Here is a 19,558-nt window from a genome sequence, read left to right as displayed (position 1 = left end):
AATGAAATGAAAAATCTTTTTGTTTAACGTCTCACGATTATGCTCTTAAGGCTAAAGAAGATCGTGTAGTTTAATAATTGAAACTAAAAATTTAGGTTATTATGCAGTAGTATTACAAAAGAAAACATGAATAAATAAAGATACAGATTAATTTAAATTTTACATATTATAGTGTCTATTCGTGGCTAAGGCCCGCTATACACTACAGGATAGATCCTAGGAAATCTTTTACAATTTTTCTTGGAGTCAAAATCTCAACGTGTATGGCATCAGATCGCATATCATTTCCTATGTTTTGAACGATCCTATGAGATTTCTCTTATTTAGAGCACGCTCTATTTCGGAAATTCGTAAGATTTCGATTTAATCGACATCAGGTGAGAGAAAATATATTTTTTTTTAGAGATGTACAATTTAACAATTGACAAACATGGGCGTAGTTATCCTAGTGCCAACCTATTTTAAATCTCACAAATTTGTGAAGTGCAATGTAATTTTGAAAGAACATTTTACAAGAAATCCAAATATGTGGGTCCTGCAACTATGAGTTTAATATTTCGTGAGAAATGCATGTTGAACTTCTCAAGCACGTAATCAGATTAGGCAGGAAAAATCTTCACGTGTATGGCACAAAAGGGTAGGATTTCCTACGAAATATGTCTTAACATTTTCCCGAAGATGAATCGTACGAGATTTCCTAGGATCTATCCTATAATGTAAAGCAGGCCTAAGTGGAATGCTTCCTGGTCCTATGGATATCAGATTAAGGATACTTCTCATCTCATTAACCAAGGTGCTGAAAAAAGAAAAGAAAGAAAGGACGTTACACTACAATCAATCATTAGGGTGATTACAAATGATTAATCGAATTTGAAAGGCTATGCTAAAAAAAAAGAAAAAAAACGCGTAACACTTGCAGTAAAGAATGAACCTGAAAATATACAGAACTTCTCCAAGTTTCAGGCATTTTGTTGTAAATATTCGATGTAGTTCCTATTCGTCACACGACACATATCTTTGCGGTAGACTAGTTCGGGAATGCGTCGTAGGACCAAAAGCCTCTCAAATGGCATAGGCCGAAACTTCAGCTCAGAAACCTGTTTCAGTCCGGCGCTGCTGCTCTGAAATAATTTAACTTTTAATCATGCTTCTATAGATTTTTCTAATTATCTGTTTAATCTGCGCTGCTTTAAATTATAAATTCCTGTCGATGCTATGCCTTTGTGGATTATATACTACGCCTAGACTGCGTAGACCGAAACGCCATACGACTGAAATGGCGCACGATTGTCTGCGTAGGATTGACTAGAACAAAGATTTCGATCTTAAGAAAGCAACCAGAGCTCTGTCATTTGATTTTAAGAATTAAAAGATATTCACAAGTTGAGTATGAATAATTGTGAGCGACAAAATAATCATAGTGCTAAATGATAGTGGATGCAAGATATAATTTCTTGTGTGCTTAGTCAAGAACATTTACGTACTCTAACACTGGCAATCCCTTAGCCAACAATGTAAATAATTTAATTTCTTCTATCGGTTGACGCCCAAGTATATATATTGCACATTCCGAGCTACAATGTGAAAAGTAATGTTGCGTAGAGGCCAGTGTGCCAACCACACATCATTCCGTTGACTGTGCGCCATATGGGTGTCCATAACTATTCATGAAACAAAGTTTAAATTAGACAAAGTTTTGATTACTTTTTACTTCATAGTATTCAGAAAAGGATTAAAATATGAGATGACGAAGAGAAACGACAGTCTTAATACTTGTAAGGACACCCAAGGAACAAAGTTTGGACTTATTAATATCATATTTATTATTAATAGTACTATTACTACTATTACTACTATTACTACTACTACTACTACTACTACTACTACTACTACTACTACTACTACTAATAATAATAATAATAATAATAATAATAATAATAATAATAATAATAATAATAATAATAATAATGTACACTCATGTCCAAAATTATTGTCGCGTGTCTATAAACATGTTGTTGTAGGAATATAATTTGATAACGAATTCGCCCGGTATTTCTTATAATGTTAGTATGTGTATTATCGGTAAAGACATATATGTGGCAAATTTTATGTCAAAATAGCAGTAAATAAGAACAATAAAACGAAAATAAAACTTTCTTGACTATTTAGCAACATTTTGTTTTACTCATTCTAATTATCGTATTTATAATTTTTTTCTATGAAATTGACCACAAATATACATTTCCCGATTATGCACATAGTGTCAGTATTAATTATTAAAAGTATTCTGCAAAATCATTATCAAATTATATTCCTTCAAGAAGACAGTTATAGATATGCGACAATCATTTTGGACATGAGTGTACATCATATTCAAATTTATGAACTAAATTAGATACTGATACTAAATTAGATTCAAACAGTTCAAGATCTAAAACTACTTGCTCGTAAGGTAATCAAGAATAAGTTGTCCACTGCATATTTGGATCAGACATCGCATGAGTATGAAATTATTGTATAATATATAAATTACTTCTGTATATCGCCACTACGTAATTATAATCGTGGTTTTGGTGCTTCTTGCTCTGCTCTAGCTCTGTAAACAAGTACAAGGTAGGAGCTGTTCTTTGCAAATGAGCAGTGACGTCGGTAGGCTATTTATTTAGGAGAATATATATAAACTTATTACTGTTGTCTATGAGACAATTATCGTGACGAATTTGAGACAAGACACGTCTCTTTCAAACGAAATAGATACATTTCTTGAGACAAGACAGCTTTTCACGACAATTTTTCAAGAGGAGACAGCACCAAATCAGGAAATTACTTGGGAAAAGAAAAATAAAGAAACCCGGCAGCATACATACTTATTCTATTGTATTTCTTAGAATTTACGCCATGTTTATTTATTTTTATTATCCGACGATCGTTTCCCTACTTATCATTTTAAAGTATCGAGTATCGTTGTATGAACCGTACTTTGATCACCTTGAGTAGAATACAGCGCTCAGTCATTGGTTATTGATGAGATGACTTTATGCTTACTTGCAGTGCAATGCATTGATGTCGTGCTCGCGTAAGCAAATGTGTGGTGTGAATACGGCTGATACAGAGACAGGAGTTTAGCATCCAAAGTGTACATTTAGGCGATGTTTGATTCTATGTAATGTGATGGTTACAGTTTTTGAGTGAAGAACGCCCCAACGCAATGTGCCTTATTATTTTTTATTTCATTTCATTTTAATTATTTTGCGTTAGTATGTAGAATCTTTTGTGCAACACGTACGTATTAGCTAAAGGAGAAGGTGATGATTATAATGAACGGAATGGTGGAGTAAAGAAAGTGCAAATAAACAGGATAAACCCGAGAAAACCCACACACACGACGTTTTCATACCAAAAAATGTCCACTTGGCGCAAGCCGGAACCGAACCAGAGATCCGATGCACGAGAAGTCAACGCTCTACCTCTGAACTACCGCGGTCTTTTTTCTTACTATAGATTTAGGATTAACGAAATAAAGCATTAGAGGTTTTCGATTCTCTGAGTGATATTTTCTAAAATATTATCGATGGGAACGTTGGAAATCATTTCTAAGTTTTGGATAAATTTTATGAAGTGATATCTGAATTTTCTAACTTAATAGGACAGCATTAAATTTAAATTATATTAGCTGTTTTCTTTCTCCTTCTTTTATATTTATCTCCCGTTGTTATGTTAATATTGCTTTTATGTTCGTTTCTTTTAAGCTTGTATTTCTTCCTCTTCTTTCATAATCTTTATGATTGGAGACCAATTGAAATACACATTTTTTTAAAAAAGAAATAATTAACACTTATGACCAGAGTATATACACTTATTTATCACAACTAAAATACAGCCTAACGTTAAGATGTCGAATCCGTTACACTGTATTTTAGTTGTAATAAATAAGTGTATATACTCTGGTCAGAAGTGTTAATTATGTCATATTCCTTCAGTGAATTCCAGTCATGATGGATAGAGTTGCCTTTTTTGTTTATCAATGTTCAACGTTTTTGTTTATTTTAATCTCCATCATTTCCCGTATTATTATTTTTTAAATCTTTCTTTCTGTCTTTACTACTTCAGTCTCATGAAACGGAATTCTATGTTCTTGTTTGATAAGCGTATAATGTTCCACCACAGCTGAATTCTCTAGTTAACCCTATTTATATGTTCTGATATGAACAAAATTCAAAAATAGTTCATGGCTGTTATTCCATGGTTAGGAAATACAATCGATTTACATACAAAACACCTTACAAGTACTATACAATACTCAGGCAAATTCAAATATACAAGATAACAAGAGTATTAAAATAGTAAGGTAGTTTATAAACATTAATACGTGTTTGTAATATGTAATTTGACAACACAAGTAAATTTTAATCATGATCTTATAAGGAACATTTCATTGAAAATATTCTTCTATGCTATAGGATTTGTAATGATAATTTAAGATATGTCTTAAACTGGAAATTTGTCATTTGTTTGGTAGAATCTGGGAGTTTATATAGTTTTATTCTTGTGTGGTGTAAAGACTTTTGAATTTTTGTTAATCGAAAATTTCGTATACGAATATGATTGATTGTTCTAATGTTTTATTGGTGTAGATCCGAATTCACTGAGAATACATTAAAGACCCAACCATATTCAACGCAATGGTGTCTCCTAACTTCGCCTAATCAGGTCAAATGCGAATTTACATTTCGCAAAAAATTGTGGGTTTGATTTTTACCTTTGAATGACAGCTGATAAAGTGTTCCACGAAATGAAAATTGGGTAAATTGAAAAGTAAATCCACGCAACAGATCAGGTCTTTCTGAAATTGTCAGAAAATTATCAAATTTCAAATATATTTTAGTTTTGATTAAGTGGGGGCTCACGTATCTAGTCCGAAATTCAAGTCTAACGTACCTTGCTGCTGAAAATCTTTGCTCTCTTAAAATTTTAAGAATTTAATTTTTAACCTTCTCTGAAAATTCTGTGAAAGCCACTAGTTTTATATTCACAATCCTTTTGCGACTTTTGCCAGTCTATTTAAGGGTAAAGGTGTATATTATATTCTATATTCAGCCAAAACTTCTACTTAGGATCTCTAGAGCAAGAGATAACAAGCAATTTGTATGGCAAAGAATCTGTTGTTTTGAGGGTAAGCACAATGTAGCGTCTGGAAGGCACTTATTTAGAACTTTTTTTGGTATGTGTGGACTATTTATTTAGAAACAGTATTTAGAATGATACGCGTATAATCAAATTCAATTTGCACAATAAACTCGACTGTTTTGATTCTCTACTACAAAATGTATAGAAGCTCTTTTTGTTCTTCAGAATATACTACACTAGGCTACAATGTTTTGACAATAATCAAAGTTCTGTAATTTCCAAACTCAGTTACAGGACGAGCGAGACTGTGTGTTTCTTGAAGCAACAAAACCCGTTTTCCTGCTCACATCTCTTGCAGGGTCAAATTAGAGAAGTTGTGTTTATCTGCAATTAGCTACTCTTGTTAACTTTTCCTTGAGTTTCAAGCGTGGCCTATTTTAGCTAACTTGCTACGAACAGCAAAACTTCTTCGATGAAAATCATGCTCCTGCATTTGCTGCCTTGTTGTTGTCCGGGCACGTTCTCAACTTACTCATGAAGCATTAAAGTTCAGTTTGTGAGAGGAGTCGTGGCGGGTAGAGAAGAATGGGGAGGATTCAGAACGAAATCTTGTGAAGCTGTTTCAGCACCGTCAGCAAATTTTGGAAAATATTTCTCCATCCGTTGCTTGCTATTGTTTGTTGAACTTTACTTCTAGCTAATATCTCTCTTGTAATTTCACCTTGTAAAGTGGTTTCAGACATTGAATTTTGATTTTATTTAAGTAATTGCGGTGCGGTTTAATTTGTTTCACAATCACAAAGGTAATATAATAATATTGGTTTACTAACAGAATAACATGTGGCATTCATGTATGGCAAATACATTCAGTATAGGATAATATTTATTTCCTTACTCCTTTCCCGCGTTCTGTGCAACTATAATAATGAATTTAATCACATCAAAACACTTTCGGAAGGACCAAATATTTGTATAAAATAAAAACGTTGTTATCTTTGGAAAGTGGTTTTAATTCAAGTTTACAAATAACTGCTTTAGAGACACAGTAGCTCAGTGGTAGAACACTCACTTCTTCTGAAAGGGTCCCTAGTTCAATCACACCCCAAATGAGTTTGTATGTGGCTTTTCTCTGGTTTTCCTCGTTTCCTCCCACCAATTCATTCATAAATCATTCACGTATCATTATTATCTTCTGCTTTAGTGTAAAGGGAATAATCATGGGATTACACTAAAATATCGCTGTAACGAACGCCTGTAGGCTATAACGAAATGTTCAGAATTGGGAAATTATTTTTTGGGTCTCTTCTTACTCCTTATATATTTAAGCTGTGTTAAAATATTTCATTTTAACCAATTTCGCACTTTAAATATAACATAAACTTTTGTCTTTTTAACTATATTCAATTTTATTTTTTAAAAATATATTTGATATTCATCCTATTTTATAATAATTTTTTATTACGTTATTTTATTATTCAGATGGTATAGTAGTCATTTTTTATATATACATGTACGAAGTAGGTCGAGCAGACTATCGATTTAAAGTAACTAACCAATGAGCGTTATTCCATTAACATCTCCCAATGCAAGAAAGAAAGAACTAAGTCGTAGACAAGATGGATTCTCTCTTATTATAGAATATTAAAAAATAACTAAGATTTATTTCAATTATGTATATACTAATGTTAACATAACATGTCACCTTAAGAATTGTTTGACATGTACTCGTACATTTGTTTAAAACAAACAGTTGCACAATGAATGGATGAATAAATGCTGGACGACTACACTTTATGCTATTACACTTACATTCTTTTATTGCTTAATTACACATTTTGTACTTTTTCTCTGTAAATTCCTGTTGAAGTAATGTAGATTCATCAATGAATATAACAACAGGTGAGTTCTTAATAGTTGACTTGTTTCAGTATGGCAAAATGGGAATATTCCGGGTTTTTCCCCTGGCATATAAACTTCAGGGAGAGAATTTATTTCCATTTCTTTACTTTATTTTCCAAATTATAAGAACATATGACTAATTACTTTATTTTAATTTATTATCATTTACTTTTAGGTTTTTAATCATTTGAAGGTTTAAAAAATTAAAATCCATTGACTGTACTTTATATAACTAATTAATAATATGATTTTTAAAATTCCATTTCCATTTGCATTAGAAAGTAGCAAAGTACTAATTTACAAATGGTGAAAAAGAACCAATTTGTACGGTCTGTCTGCTGTCTCTGACTCGAATTTCTGAATAGGTACTCGGACTTCTCTTACATGTGAATTAATGCATGAAATTTCGAGATATGGGGGGGGGGGGGAAGAAGGGTCGTGTGTGGCAATGTTATGTGCAAAATTCTAAAGGTAAGTCAGTATCTTCCAAACATTGTGAACATAAATATGTACGCGCAAATGTTGATAAAATGGTGAGACATGTGTTTTCTGCCAGTTACCCAACCTAATTTGTAGAGATGCAAGGGCTCGGAAAAAAACCGGCTTTTTTGAAAAAAAACTCGGTTTTTTCTGCTTCGCTTTTTTTTTCTTCAAAATTATGCTTTAAATTGATAAAGCAGACTTTGTTTCGCTTCTCTATAACACAAAAAGTCATTTAATTAGTGGTTGATGCCAATAATAATATAAAACCTCGAAAATAAACCATGAATTTCGAAAAGATATTTCAAACAATTTTACTTCAACATATTTACATTATGAATTCCAAAGGATTAACCAATGTATATAATAAAATTTTTTTAACCTCCTATATATGTACAAAAGTAAGCAGAGTTGGCAAGAAACATGGTTGTTTTTGAAAATGCCTAAAACCCGTTTTTGGGGGGAGTTTAAACCAGTTTTTTGGGGGGGGGGGTTAAACCAGATTTTTTGACTTAGATATTTTGTTTATGTTTTTGTATTACATATTCACAGAAATAAGTTTGTTTCGCCTTGGTGTTATTATGCAACAACGGAGGTATGCTGGAAGAGGTCCCATAAGCTTAAACAAGTCCGGTCAGTAAATTTCTTAAATTGAGAAACTCCAGCCCTAGCCATCGGGAAAATCCCGTCATTACTTTAAATGTAAAACAATAATGGGAAAATCCTGTTATTGCTTTGCATGTAAAATTTAAAGGTCAACATATCATAATCAGTACGATAAAACTGAGGTATTACATTACAAATTTAGTATGTAGATATTGAAAGTCCAATCCAAGCTGAAGTTGGAAGCTACGTAGGCAATCGATAAATTTTGCCAATTTCTATCAATATACTTAAGGAACCTTGGCTTCTTTAGGCATTAACAACAGGCATTCAGGAATGCAGAAATATATAATTTGGTTTCGTTTCGTATGTTTAGGATTAACACCCTTACGTAATACCGAGGTTATCAAGGAGACGCATGTGGCATCCGAACCGCTACTTGTTTACACATGAAAGAAGGGTTGTGGTTCGACCGAGAATTGAACATGGAACACCTTGATGAAAAGGTGAAAACGAAATAAAACTAATGCAGATGGTTTGATATGTGGAAACGTCACCATGAAGTTCACACGATTCGCATTTTTCGTTCTTTTTAATTTTTTGGTTTAAACCAGTTATTAAAAAAAAAAAACAGCTGGTGTAAACGAGCCAACCCTAAAAGTAAACACTTCTTTTTAAAAAATATACAAATAACTAGCAAAATTGTATGTAGTATTTTTACTTCAAAATATTTCATACCCTCTTTTTGAAACAAAATAAAATTAAAATAAACATAAGAAAAATACTTAGATTTTTATGATACACTTAAAGGCTGCACATCTAGAACTTTTGGTTCTGTATATTCTTGACATTCTAGAGTTAAGTTTTTTATAACCACCATCACGGTTTACCCAATCCTCAAGTTTTCTGAATTTTTAACAAGAGGGATTCAACATATCATTACGGAACTCTCCGCTCAAAAAAAAAAAAAAAAAAAAAAAAAAAAACCTACGGAATATTTTTAAGTGAAGCTACATACAACTGCACAACAAACATGACTGAGTGGTTAGCTTTTACGCTTCTATCGGGAAGTCCGGGATTCAACCCAGCATTTGACCATTCTGACAAAGCTTTTCTTCTTTCCATCTGTGAATGTAGAAATAGTGCGTGTACTGTGAGTTGGCCGACTTCCTTTCTTATTGTTTTTAAATCGTTGTTATTACTCATTACCAGCAGTGACGGTTTTGCGAAGGTTAGGGGGGCGGTCTTTCGGACTGAAGCCTGCTCTCTAAAGTTGCAGAATGTCTAAAACAAACGAAATATCTATTAGTTATGCCTTTACTCATAAACTTTAAGCTCCCGTCAAATAAAAATTACGAATATTTAGAAAAACTTAATATTAAACATATAAACGAAACGAAATATTAGTTATGCCTGTACTCATAAACTTCAAGCACCTCCCAAATAAAATTAGGACTTTTTAGAAAACGAAACAATCAGAGAAACCCCTCCCAAAGTACTTATCTAAATGCGCTACTGATTATTTTATAAATTGGTATTCAAGGTTGTATCCGGAAAATTATTGCTAAATCATTGCACAACTACAGTATAACAGAAATGTGGAAGTACGGTTTGACGGATATATTGAAAAACGTACGCTTTGACGGATATATAGAAAAACGTAAGTTTAACTTTTGTGCTACAAGCTAGAGTACTAAGCTCTTAGAAATGAAACACGGATGAGAAACTAAACTGATCTAGGGAAGAAAAAAATATCGATAACTCACAAGTTAAAATAAAGTTAAATGGCCTGTAAAATTGCCCTCAAATACTACATTCTTCATGTTAGCTTTAATTCGTAAAGCATGTGCTCCATCCATCTTGATGGTTAATTTCAGAGCGAAATATGGCATTTAGGTCATGGAATTCTTACCTGACTATAGAATATACTATAGGAAAGCTATTTAGATAGAAAAATCATGAAAATGAAAAAAGCCAAAATTTCCAAAATTCTAGTTTTTTTTCAAAAAAGCCGGCTTTTTATGTGAAAAAACCATCGATTCAAAAAAGCCGGCTTTTTTTTTGCATCTCTACTGATTTGTTTATAACATCTACAAATTTAATATGTCTATAATATCAGTAGTAGGGTCAAGTTTAGAAAATCCACTTAATATAAATTTAAACTGTTTAGCGGTGTAAAAGTACGTGAACTTCCTATGCCGAATGTTTTTCCTACATATTTACTCGAATAAGACATATTGTAAGTAATATATTACATTATGCGTACTCTCTAAATATAATAAAATATTAATAAAATAACATAATAACGTTCAGAATATACATTTTAAAGAATTCTCTGGAGACAAGAGTAATAAATATACTGTGATAAAAAAACGAATTTAATTTTGAAATCATAATAGGGGAAGGCGGGGCAGAACGGGGTAGTGTGGTGGAATGGGGCACCCCTCCTATTTCCCCGCTATGGTGCTGCAGCCTTGCGGAAACAGCAGGAAACTAAATGTCGACTCCCTACCGGTGTGTGAAGCAAATAGCATTAGCGTTGGAGAAGGCGAGTGGCACCTGCTAATCATTCAAGTGTTTGCGCTCTGTTTTTCGACGTCTGTTGCAACATCAACAGAAACAAAGCTCAAGATAAGTCAAATAAGAGTACATAGAATGCTGAAGTCGTAATTATAGTTTCAGAGTATCATTCTTGTATGTTTTAGTGACTATAGTATGTAATCTTTCCCACGTAGTTACCGCTGACACCATATGAAGCACCAACATGTTTATCGGGGCGGAACGGGATAGGGACGAAATGGGCTACTGATATCACATTGCAAACAAAAAGAAGAAATCCAGACCAGCGAGAAATATCTACAAACAAACTGTTCCAGTGAGTTGTTCCCTTGCAGCATCGAAACTAGGACCTTCGTCGTCTTCCACAGAATCACAATCCCAGATGTGACCATGGTTTCAGGAAGTAGACCCCTTGACGAATCGATTCCAGGACCTTCGACGCCAACCACAGGAACATACATTCCCCACGTGATAACATTGCTACACATGTCACTGAAAGATATTTTACTGTCTCCCAGAGTTAAGACTGGTTGCAGGAGACTGATCAAAAGACGAGGAAAAACAGCAATTTTGGCATCATCGTCGTATAAAGCAGCATTAGAAACAAGAGCCAGGGAAGAGGAAGCAAAAGATGGAAGAAAGAAAAGGAATCAGCAGGGCAAGGAGAAGACAGAACACGCACTTGAGTATGCAAGAGAGCTAACAGCAGCAACAAGGAAGAAGAAATTGAGCGCTAGCTCATCAGAGGACGCTACATGCCTTTATTGTGGTGGGTGGTATTTCCAATCTAATGAGGGATTCATTGCGCGTATGGTGTGCAAACTTTGGCACATAATTCTGTGCAAGTGTAGGTAGTGACGACGAAGAAGAAGTTTACGGCTGTAAGTACTGCCAGCAGTAATTCAGGATACCCCATTGTGCCCCGTGTATTCACATCCATGCGAAAAAAAAACATTACTTTCGATAAACACGTGTGCATCCTTAGGTTTGGACACATATCAAACAACTACTGGTGCTATTTATGCCTAAAACTTCAAATAATATATTAATTTCATTTTCGGTGTTCTCTTGTCATTTTTGTTACCCTTACATAGCCATTTATGTTAAGTATCCCGTTCCATCCTGCCTTCTCCTATAGTAATAGAGTGCAATTTTATTTGTGTTTGTACATAAATTCCAGGAATATTTCCATTTTTGGAAATCTTCCCAGGGAACATTCCCAAAAAATATTTCCCCGGGAATTTGCCCATAACTATGTAAATCTACTGCTTAACGTGGGGTTAACACTACTTGAATTCCAGTTCGCGTAAGCTAATCATATAGTCACGAGACAATTCTATATATATATATTCCAGAGTCTTTGTAACTTATTCTTAGATATTTATTTGTAATGCCTGTTTGGAGGATTATTTTCCCTTTCATTCCTTCTTCTATGTTCGATTTCCATCCTAAATTAGGTTACTCAGAACTCAGAACCATGTACAGCCTACAGCAGATTTGATATAGAATGAACTGTTTTCTTCTGCAAATACGTTAACCGTTTGTTAGGATAGTTTCTTTTTAATCATGCTAAATGAAGTGTTAAATCTAAAGATGCTTCCTGAAATCAAGTACGCAGAATATAATTGAAGCAAAATGATAAATAACTAAGTAAAATAGTTACTAAAATATTCAATGAAAACGCTTCAATCAATATTGCTTTAATATTTTCTTCAACAGATATTAAAGCATAATGTTAGCATACGATATTCTGATATTAGAATTAGACTTAATACGTTTTGACTGGGTTGATAAAATATTAATGTTCATTTCAGTACTGTGGCCTTAATGAAGCGGGGCCTACTGTATTCAAACCATTTATTCAGGTTTACTCCTGACCTAAGGCAGTCCTCCCACTGTGGTTCTAACCCGGTATTGTGCACACAGTATGAACGCACGTTAGCCACATGGGGGCGCATTAACACTTTCAGTTCTGGGCTTATGTAACTGTGGAAATTCCAGCTTCCTTTCAGTTTAGTTCATTTTTTTTTTTTAAATATGTATACCAGGTAGAAATAGGAGATAGGAGAACAGTAGAAATAAATGCAGAGATATTATTAAACGCTTGCAGGGACATGGGTTTAGAAGTAAATGCAGAGAAAACTAAATACATGGATGCACGTCGGGACCGTAATACGGCAAATTGTGGAGGCGTTAAAATATTAAATAATACTTTTGATAAAGTGGATACTTTCAAATATTTAGGATCAATATTAACAGACGAAAATCATATTCACGAAGAAATTAAATGTCGACTAAAATAAGGGAATTCGTGTTACTATTCGGTTCAAAATCTCTTGTCGTCGCGAATTCTGTCGAGGAATTTGAAGCTTAAAATATATGAAACGATAATCATGCCTGTTGTTCTGTATGGTTGCGAAACATGGTCGCTTACTCTCAGGGAAGAACATAGACTGAAAGTATTTGAGAACAGGATCCTGAGAAGAATATTCGGACCCAAGAGGAACGAGAATGGGGAATGGCGGAAGCTTCATAACGAGGAACTACATAGTTTATACGGTTTACCCAACATTGTTAGGGTCGTCAAGTCTAGGAGGCTTAGGTGGGCAGGTCATGTAGCTAGAATGGAAGAAAGTAGAAACGCTTTCAAAGTCTTGACTGGTAGACCCATAGGAAAACGATCATTAGGAAGACCTGGGCGCAGATGGGAGGACAATATTAAGATGGATCTCGCAGAGATAGGAATACAAAGTAGAAACTGGATCCAATTAGCTAAGGATAGAAGTCAGTGGAGAGCTTTTGTGAACGCGGCACTGAACCTCCGGGTTCCATAGGCCATAGAGTTAGTTAGTTAGTTAGTTATGTATACCAGGTAGTGAAAGAAAATGTAACCATGCGAAATACCTGGCAAATGAATCTTTAAACATTCTATTTTAAGATGAGCACTACATTTCTTACAGTATTATTGTGCGGAATTGCTACAATATTACTTTAAAAATGTTATTTCACTTATCTGGGGGGGAAAAAAAAGAGAGAGAAACATAATGTAGAAAAGGTCCAGAACTTGATTATTATTGTTAAATTAGGTGAAACTCTCATGATGTTTGCTATCTGTTCTTTATCCTTTTATATTCTTGCATGCACTACTGCAGAAAAATGTAAAACGACTTTAACAAAAAAACATTTTCCTATGTTCGTCAATAAAGGACCACATCATACTAAACTGACAACAGCTTTCAGCAGGGGTGCCCACAAGGGGGGGGGCTATGACGCAAACTGCGTCATTGTAATATTTGGGGGGGTTAAAAATCTATATAAATATATTTGATGGGGGTAAAAATTAATCGAAAAGAAGATTTTTTTCATGGAAGAACACCTACGGATAGACAATTGGGGGGGGGGTTCGTCATGGACATAAGGGGGGTGGCACCACTGCTTTCAGAATACAATGTCTTCGAAATTTCATCGCTAGTTGTCAAGCAAATAATGTGTTTTTTAGATGCGAGTTCGAATAAGAACGGATTGAGAGCACTTTCCGCACAGCCAACAACTGACTAAAGCACCACCGTGGGCGCCGATCCTGGGCCCGTCTGCAGTTTGCTTGGGCCTTCTGTTAAAATGCTCATTCGCACCTCGTTAGATTAGATCTGACTAACCTGAATGCTCTCCCTCCCCGAATAGTTATACAGAAATCGGCGCCTCTGACCATCACCCGCGGAAGGTAACTCGGAGACTCATACGTAATACTCGACCTAAACTCAGACTTTGTTCGACTGCATTAATAAAGTTCTGCAAATATTCCTACTCGGGCATAGGAGTAAAAGTGTTAATATGTTTTGAGTTATTTCTAAAGTTCTCTTTTATTTACTACCTATTATATTGTTAATGTTGAATTCCTTGGAAGACACGTTGGTTCACTGGAAGAGTACTTACCTTTGGTGGTTCGATTTCAGGTCATGTGTAGTTGATATTATCATCGTCTTTGGTTTTGTAAGGTTCTCTTCAGTCCAACCAGACTTGAACCAATCGCTTAAGATGGTTCTTAGGATCTCATAATACCGCACAAAACTGGATTGAACCAGTCGAAAAGAATAGTATAAATGTGACATCCTCCTTTATGCTGCTTTGGGATTTTACTTGTTCTACCTGATCTAAAAATAAAAACAAAAATAAATAAATTCTGTAAGGTATTTCCATGTTACAGATGGCTAGACGATCAGGATGGAGAAACCAATGTCCAGAAAAAGTTCAAGCTCGTCAGGAAAAGATTTTGAATGGTCTCCCGATGTTTTTGCTGAGAGAATTAGGACCTACAGCTTTCGTCGTGCAAGAAGGAAATGGAAATAAGCCAGTTCAAGTAAGTAAGTGATTTGTTTACTGTTTTTATTACTGACTTGAAGTAATAACCTTCTCTTGCAAGTACAATCAACATCTGTAACACATTCCTTGATATATTCTGCACTAGATTGAATTTCTTACAAGAATTACATTTGTATTTGTCAGAAATAGGAAAATACACACTAACTCATTAATACTAGTTGCTGTGATAACATCTTTTTGACACTTTTGAACATGGTTACATAAGTTGATTATTTAATGTCACTGGAAATTTTATATAGTCAAATAGCAGGGGTCATGTATATTAGTTGAAAGTTAAGATCCATAGTTAACGTAATATTCAGACCATATGAAATCCATTGGGAACTGAACCAGATCTCGAGCATCAAGCAGGAAAATTAAATGACTTCAAATAAAAATGTCAATTATGTCGTGGTACAAAAGAGGAAATGAGATTCATGGTGAAATACAAACCTACTGCCAGATATTATGAATTATTGATGTCTAACATAATCATGAAAGATGATTTATGATCTTTAAGTTAAAATACATATGAATTAGTTGCATGTACTTACTTATTGATAGCGTGTGTACTAAATAGTTACTTCGACAAATTTGAATATGCCTTTATGTGATCATTAAGATTTAATCACTCTATTACACTTGAATGTTTTCACACAATGATCGCCGTATTCGATTTCCTTTTAGGTCTCTCTAGGTGATCCACATACATGCACTTGCACCACTTTTAAGAAAGGAGGAGAACTTTGTATTCATATATGTTGGTTGTTGTTGAAGAAAATGCGCTTATCAGCAAGTGACGAGCGTTCCTTCCAGGTAAAAGAAGCTATAAAAGAACAAAGGGTACATTTTGGGGGCATATATCGAAATTCTATTATGAAGGTAACTCTCAAAAAGCTTTTAATTATACTACCACTCTATAGGACTCTCGCTTAGTCAAATCATTAGCACGTTCGTCTGTAATGTTTGTGGTCTCGGTTTTGGTGCCAGGATATATAACTGAAGGCCATAAAACTGAAGAAAAAAGTTATTTGAGAATTTATTTCATTAGAATTAACTTACTTCAAAACTATTGATTTTAAGTATTCTATATACTTTATCTGCGTTAATTCTAACATCAATTACCTGTAGTAAGTACTGAATAAATAGGGATGGCATTTAATAACTTAGATTACAAGATTCTCTGAATATTTGTAAATCATTCTATTGGCATTCCTTGAACATGATTTGAATATCATAAAGAAAACAAGGCCAATATTACTTATGATTAACTTATCGGTACCTGTCAATATTATCCATCACGCAAAATTAGTTTTTTTTTTTCAATTTTAAGCTTTAGTTTAAGATCTTTGTAATACAGCTAAATTATTACGAAAGAATTATGTATAAATTATTATGAAAGGATTATATATACATGGCGGATCCAGGATATGATCAAGGGAGGGGCTAAACCATGGTTTGCAGCTTTATCCCATGTAAAGCAGGATTGGAGACCATTTTATCCAGTGTATACCTGAACGCCAACGCCAAGGGGAAGGGAGGCTATAGCCCCCTTGATCCGCGCCTGTATATATATATATATATATATATATATATATATATATATATATATATATATATATATATATATATATATATATAACACACATGCAGAAAAACAAGGGCACATATACAGCATGCAGGTAATCACACAACAGGCGAAGATACTAACCCAATACTGGAAAAACGAAAATTTTATATAGAGATTTCTGTTCGAAATTGTTCGAATAACGTAAAAGTTCGATCGGATATTATTAATATGTGTATTAAAATTTGTAACAACTTACTACTCGTATTTTTAAGAAAAAAAAGATTAAAACGAACAAAAAAAACTATTATAGTTTCAAGAGAACTTTTTCGCTTTACTTTAAAAAAAAAGAAGAAGAAGAAGAAGAAGATTGGATACGCACTATTCCCAAACAGAATAAGAACAATAGAAAAAGGTAAGGTGCCTCATTATAATGTTTGCTGCTGGTAATGTACCTGCGAGTTTCGCTGGTATCTGTAATGAAAATGAAATCTTTAAGTTTTACGTCCTACGGTTATGCCGGTTAGGCTAAAGGAGACGGTGATGATGAGAAATGAATGAAATGGTGCAATGAAGAAAGTGGGAGGAATGGGGAGAACCCCGAGAAAACCCACGCACACGGTGCTTGTCCACCACAAAGTTCACTTGGCGCGAGCTGAGATCGAACCAAGGACCCCATGCACGAGAGGTGAAAGCTCTACCACTGAGCCATCGCGGCCCTTCCCTAGCAACTATACGGAATAATGTTCTTTGTAGGTAAGTTGACGCTATTGTTCAAAAGACGGAATTAAAGAGAAGTACATATCAAATTATCACACGTTTCTCCATACATAAAAGAAAATTGACTTTATTAAGTGATGTATTTTATTTTCAGCAGTGACGTGGGGTGTTGTTTCTTATCGGGGAGATCGTGAATGGTAATACACCCTTTGACATTGACAAACAGTAAGGTAATATTAGCATGCAAGGAACATGAACAACCATGTCGGTGAATTATCTCGAGATTCTCCCGTTTTCTTCTACATTATCATTCTATATACTTTTCATAATCGTCCGTCTTCTTTAGCCTAAATGACCTAATGTAGGACGTTAAGTAAAGGATTCAATTTAATTTTTATATGTGTTCGTCCAATGTTGCAGCCGATTAGTTTATAGTAGCACGTAAATCGTGGAAATCATTTTTCTACTACCTAACCATCCTTTGTCGCGTACTGTAGCAGTGTTCAAAGTGGCTTCACCTATTATTTTATCAAGCAATATTGAAAGAAAGGGAAATCTGAAAATTTCGTGCCTTATTTCGTTAAACATTTTCTCTGTTACATAGCTGCTTAGGCCATTCTAAATTCTATTGGAAGTTATCAAGTGTTCGTAGTTGCGTTTAATAAATGGTTTGCAAGCTTCACAATCAAATTCAATAGTTCAATCCAGTTGTTTTTGTCCATTTACTTACTACCGTCTTTTTGTCTTGTAAGTTATAATCCCTGTTTTGTTAATGAAAACTTCCGGCACTAATCAGACGTTCTCTTTTTCTGTTCGTTTTTACATTTTCATTATGTGTACTGTCATTGCATTTTGCTAATGCACTTGAGTATCAATTGAATAGTGGAAATGTGTTTTTAACGCAGTAGTTAGATGGAGATTGCTTTGGATCATTCACTAAGCCCAGTATTTATTTTTAAAAATTTATACTACTGAATTCTGAATTGTTCTAAACTATTTTCCAGTAACAAAATAAACATGAATAATACGGCATTTCGTCACTTCATGAACCCGTTTAAAATAACCTTATATTATCATAAAATTAAGTGAACCAGAAAGACACAATGTCAGATATTCTCATGATTTTCGACTTTTCGATGTTAATTTCCCTTCCTTACAGTTTTCCAGTGTCAACTATTTTGTCAATCATCTCCTGTAGTCTTCCTTCGGTTTTAGCTATTATAACCGTATCATCTGAATACCTGATCTTGTTAATGATCTGCCCTCCAATCTTGAAATCTCCAATTCCCATTAATGCTTCCTTCATTAAAAATTCACTGTAAATATTGAATAAACTGTAAATATTGAATTTGGGGCGACAAACTACATCCTTGTCTGATTCCTCTTCCAATCTCCACACTATTGGTTTCTCCTTCATTCAAGCACAGATTCACTCGTTTCCTGTGTACAGGTTTTGAATGAGCCGTCGATCTCTCCAGTTGACTCCGATTTCTTTAAGTATTTTCAGAAGTTTCATCCAATTGACTCGGTCGAAAGCTTTTCGCCAGTCAATGAAGCACAAACACAACTCTTCCTTTACATCAAGAATTCTTTCTGATATAATTCTCATCAATTCAATAGCATCTCTAGTGCATTTTCCTTTCCGGAATCCAAATTGATCTCCTTCTAACCTCTCATCTATCTTACTTTTCAGCCGCCTATTCAGTATGCGTGCAATGATCTTTCCAGTATGGGAAATCAGGCCAATGGTTCTGTGATCGCTGCACTTCTTTGCTTGCTTTTTCTTGGGCAATCCAATCATTGTAACATCAAGAAAATCCTTTGGCCATTCTCCACTCAGGTAGATCTTGTTAATAAGTGAAGTCAGTACTTTCTTTGCGTTGTCTCCTAATCCCTTGAGCAAATCTACTGGTATGCCGTCTTCTCCAGTGGCTTTTCTCCTTCGCATGTCTTTGATTGCTTGCACTACTTCACTTTTCAATATACTGGGTCCCTTTTCATCATCATCCACCTCTTCCTCTTCTTCGATCGCAATATGGTTCTTCTGATCATACAGATCTTTTATGTATTCCTCCCAAATTTTAAGGATTCTTTGATAGTCAGTGGTTACATTACCTTGTTGATCTTCGATGCCGAACGTTCGTATACCTTTGTTAGCTTTCCCTCCTAATTCTTGTGCTTTCTGGTACATCAGATCATATTTGCCGCGCCGTTGAAGTTCCATTATTTCTTCACATATCTGTT

At 34.4% G+C, this 19,558-nt stretch overlaps 1 protein-coding gene across 2 annotated transcripts in view; it reads left to right on the top strand.

Moving 5' to 3' along the window:
• Nucleotides 1–19,558, top strand: part of LOC145668494 (E3 ubiquitin-protein ligase ZSWIM2-like) — a gene marked incomplete at its 3' end in the record, with an annotated part of 229,351 nt that overhangs the window by 34,633 nt on the left and 175,160 nt on the right. For both annotated transcript variants that reach the window (XM_081736448.1, XM_081736447.1), the window contains 2 exon segments: nt 14,873–15,025; nt 15,715–15,843. In XM_081736448.1, the coding sequence (XP_081592574.1) occupies nt 14,873–15,025; nt 15,715–15,843 (282 nt within the window).

This window comes from Thermobia domestica, chromosome 13 (genome assembly GCF_964235325.1).
Source record: "Thermobia domestica chromosome 13, izTheDome1.hap1.1, whole genome shotgun sequence".
Classification (NCBI taxonomy): Eukaryota; Metazoa; Arthropoda; class Insecta; order Zygentoma; family Lepismatidae; genus Thermobia; species Thermobia domestica.
This window is presented reverse-complemented; position numbering and strand designations above follow the sequence as displayed.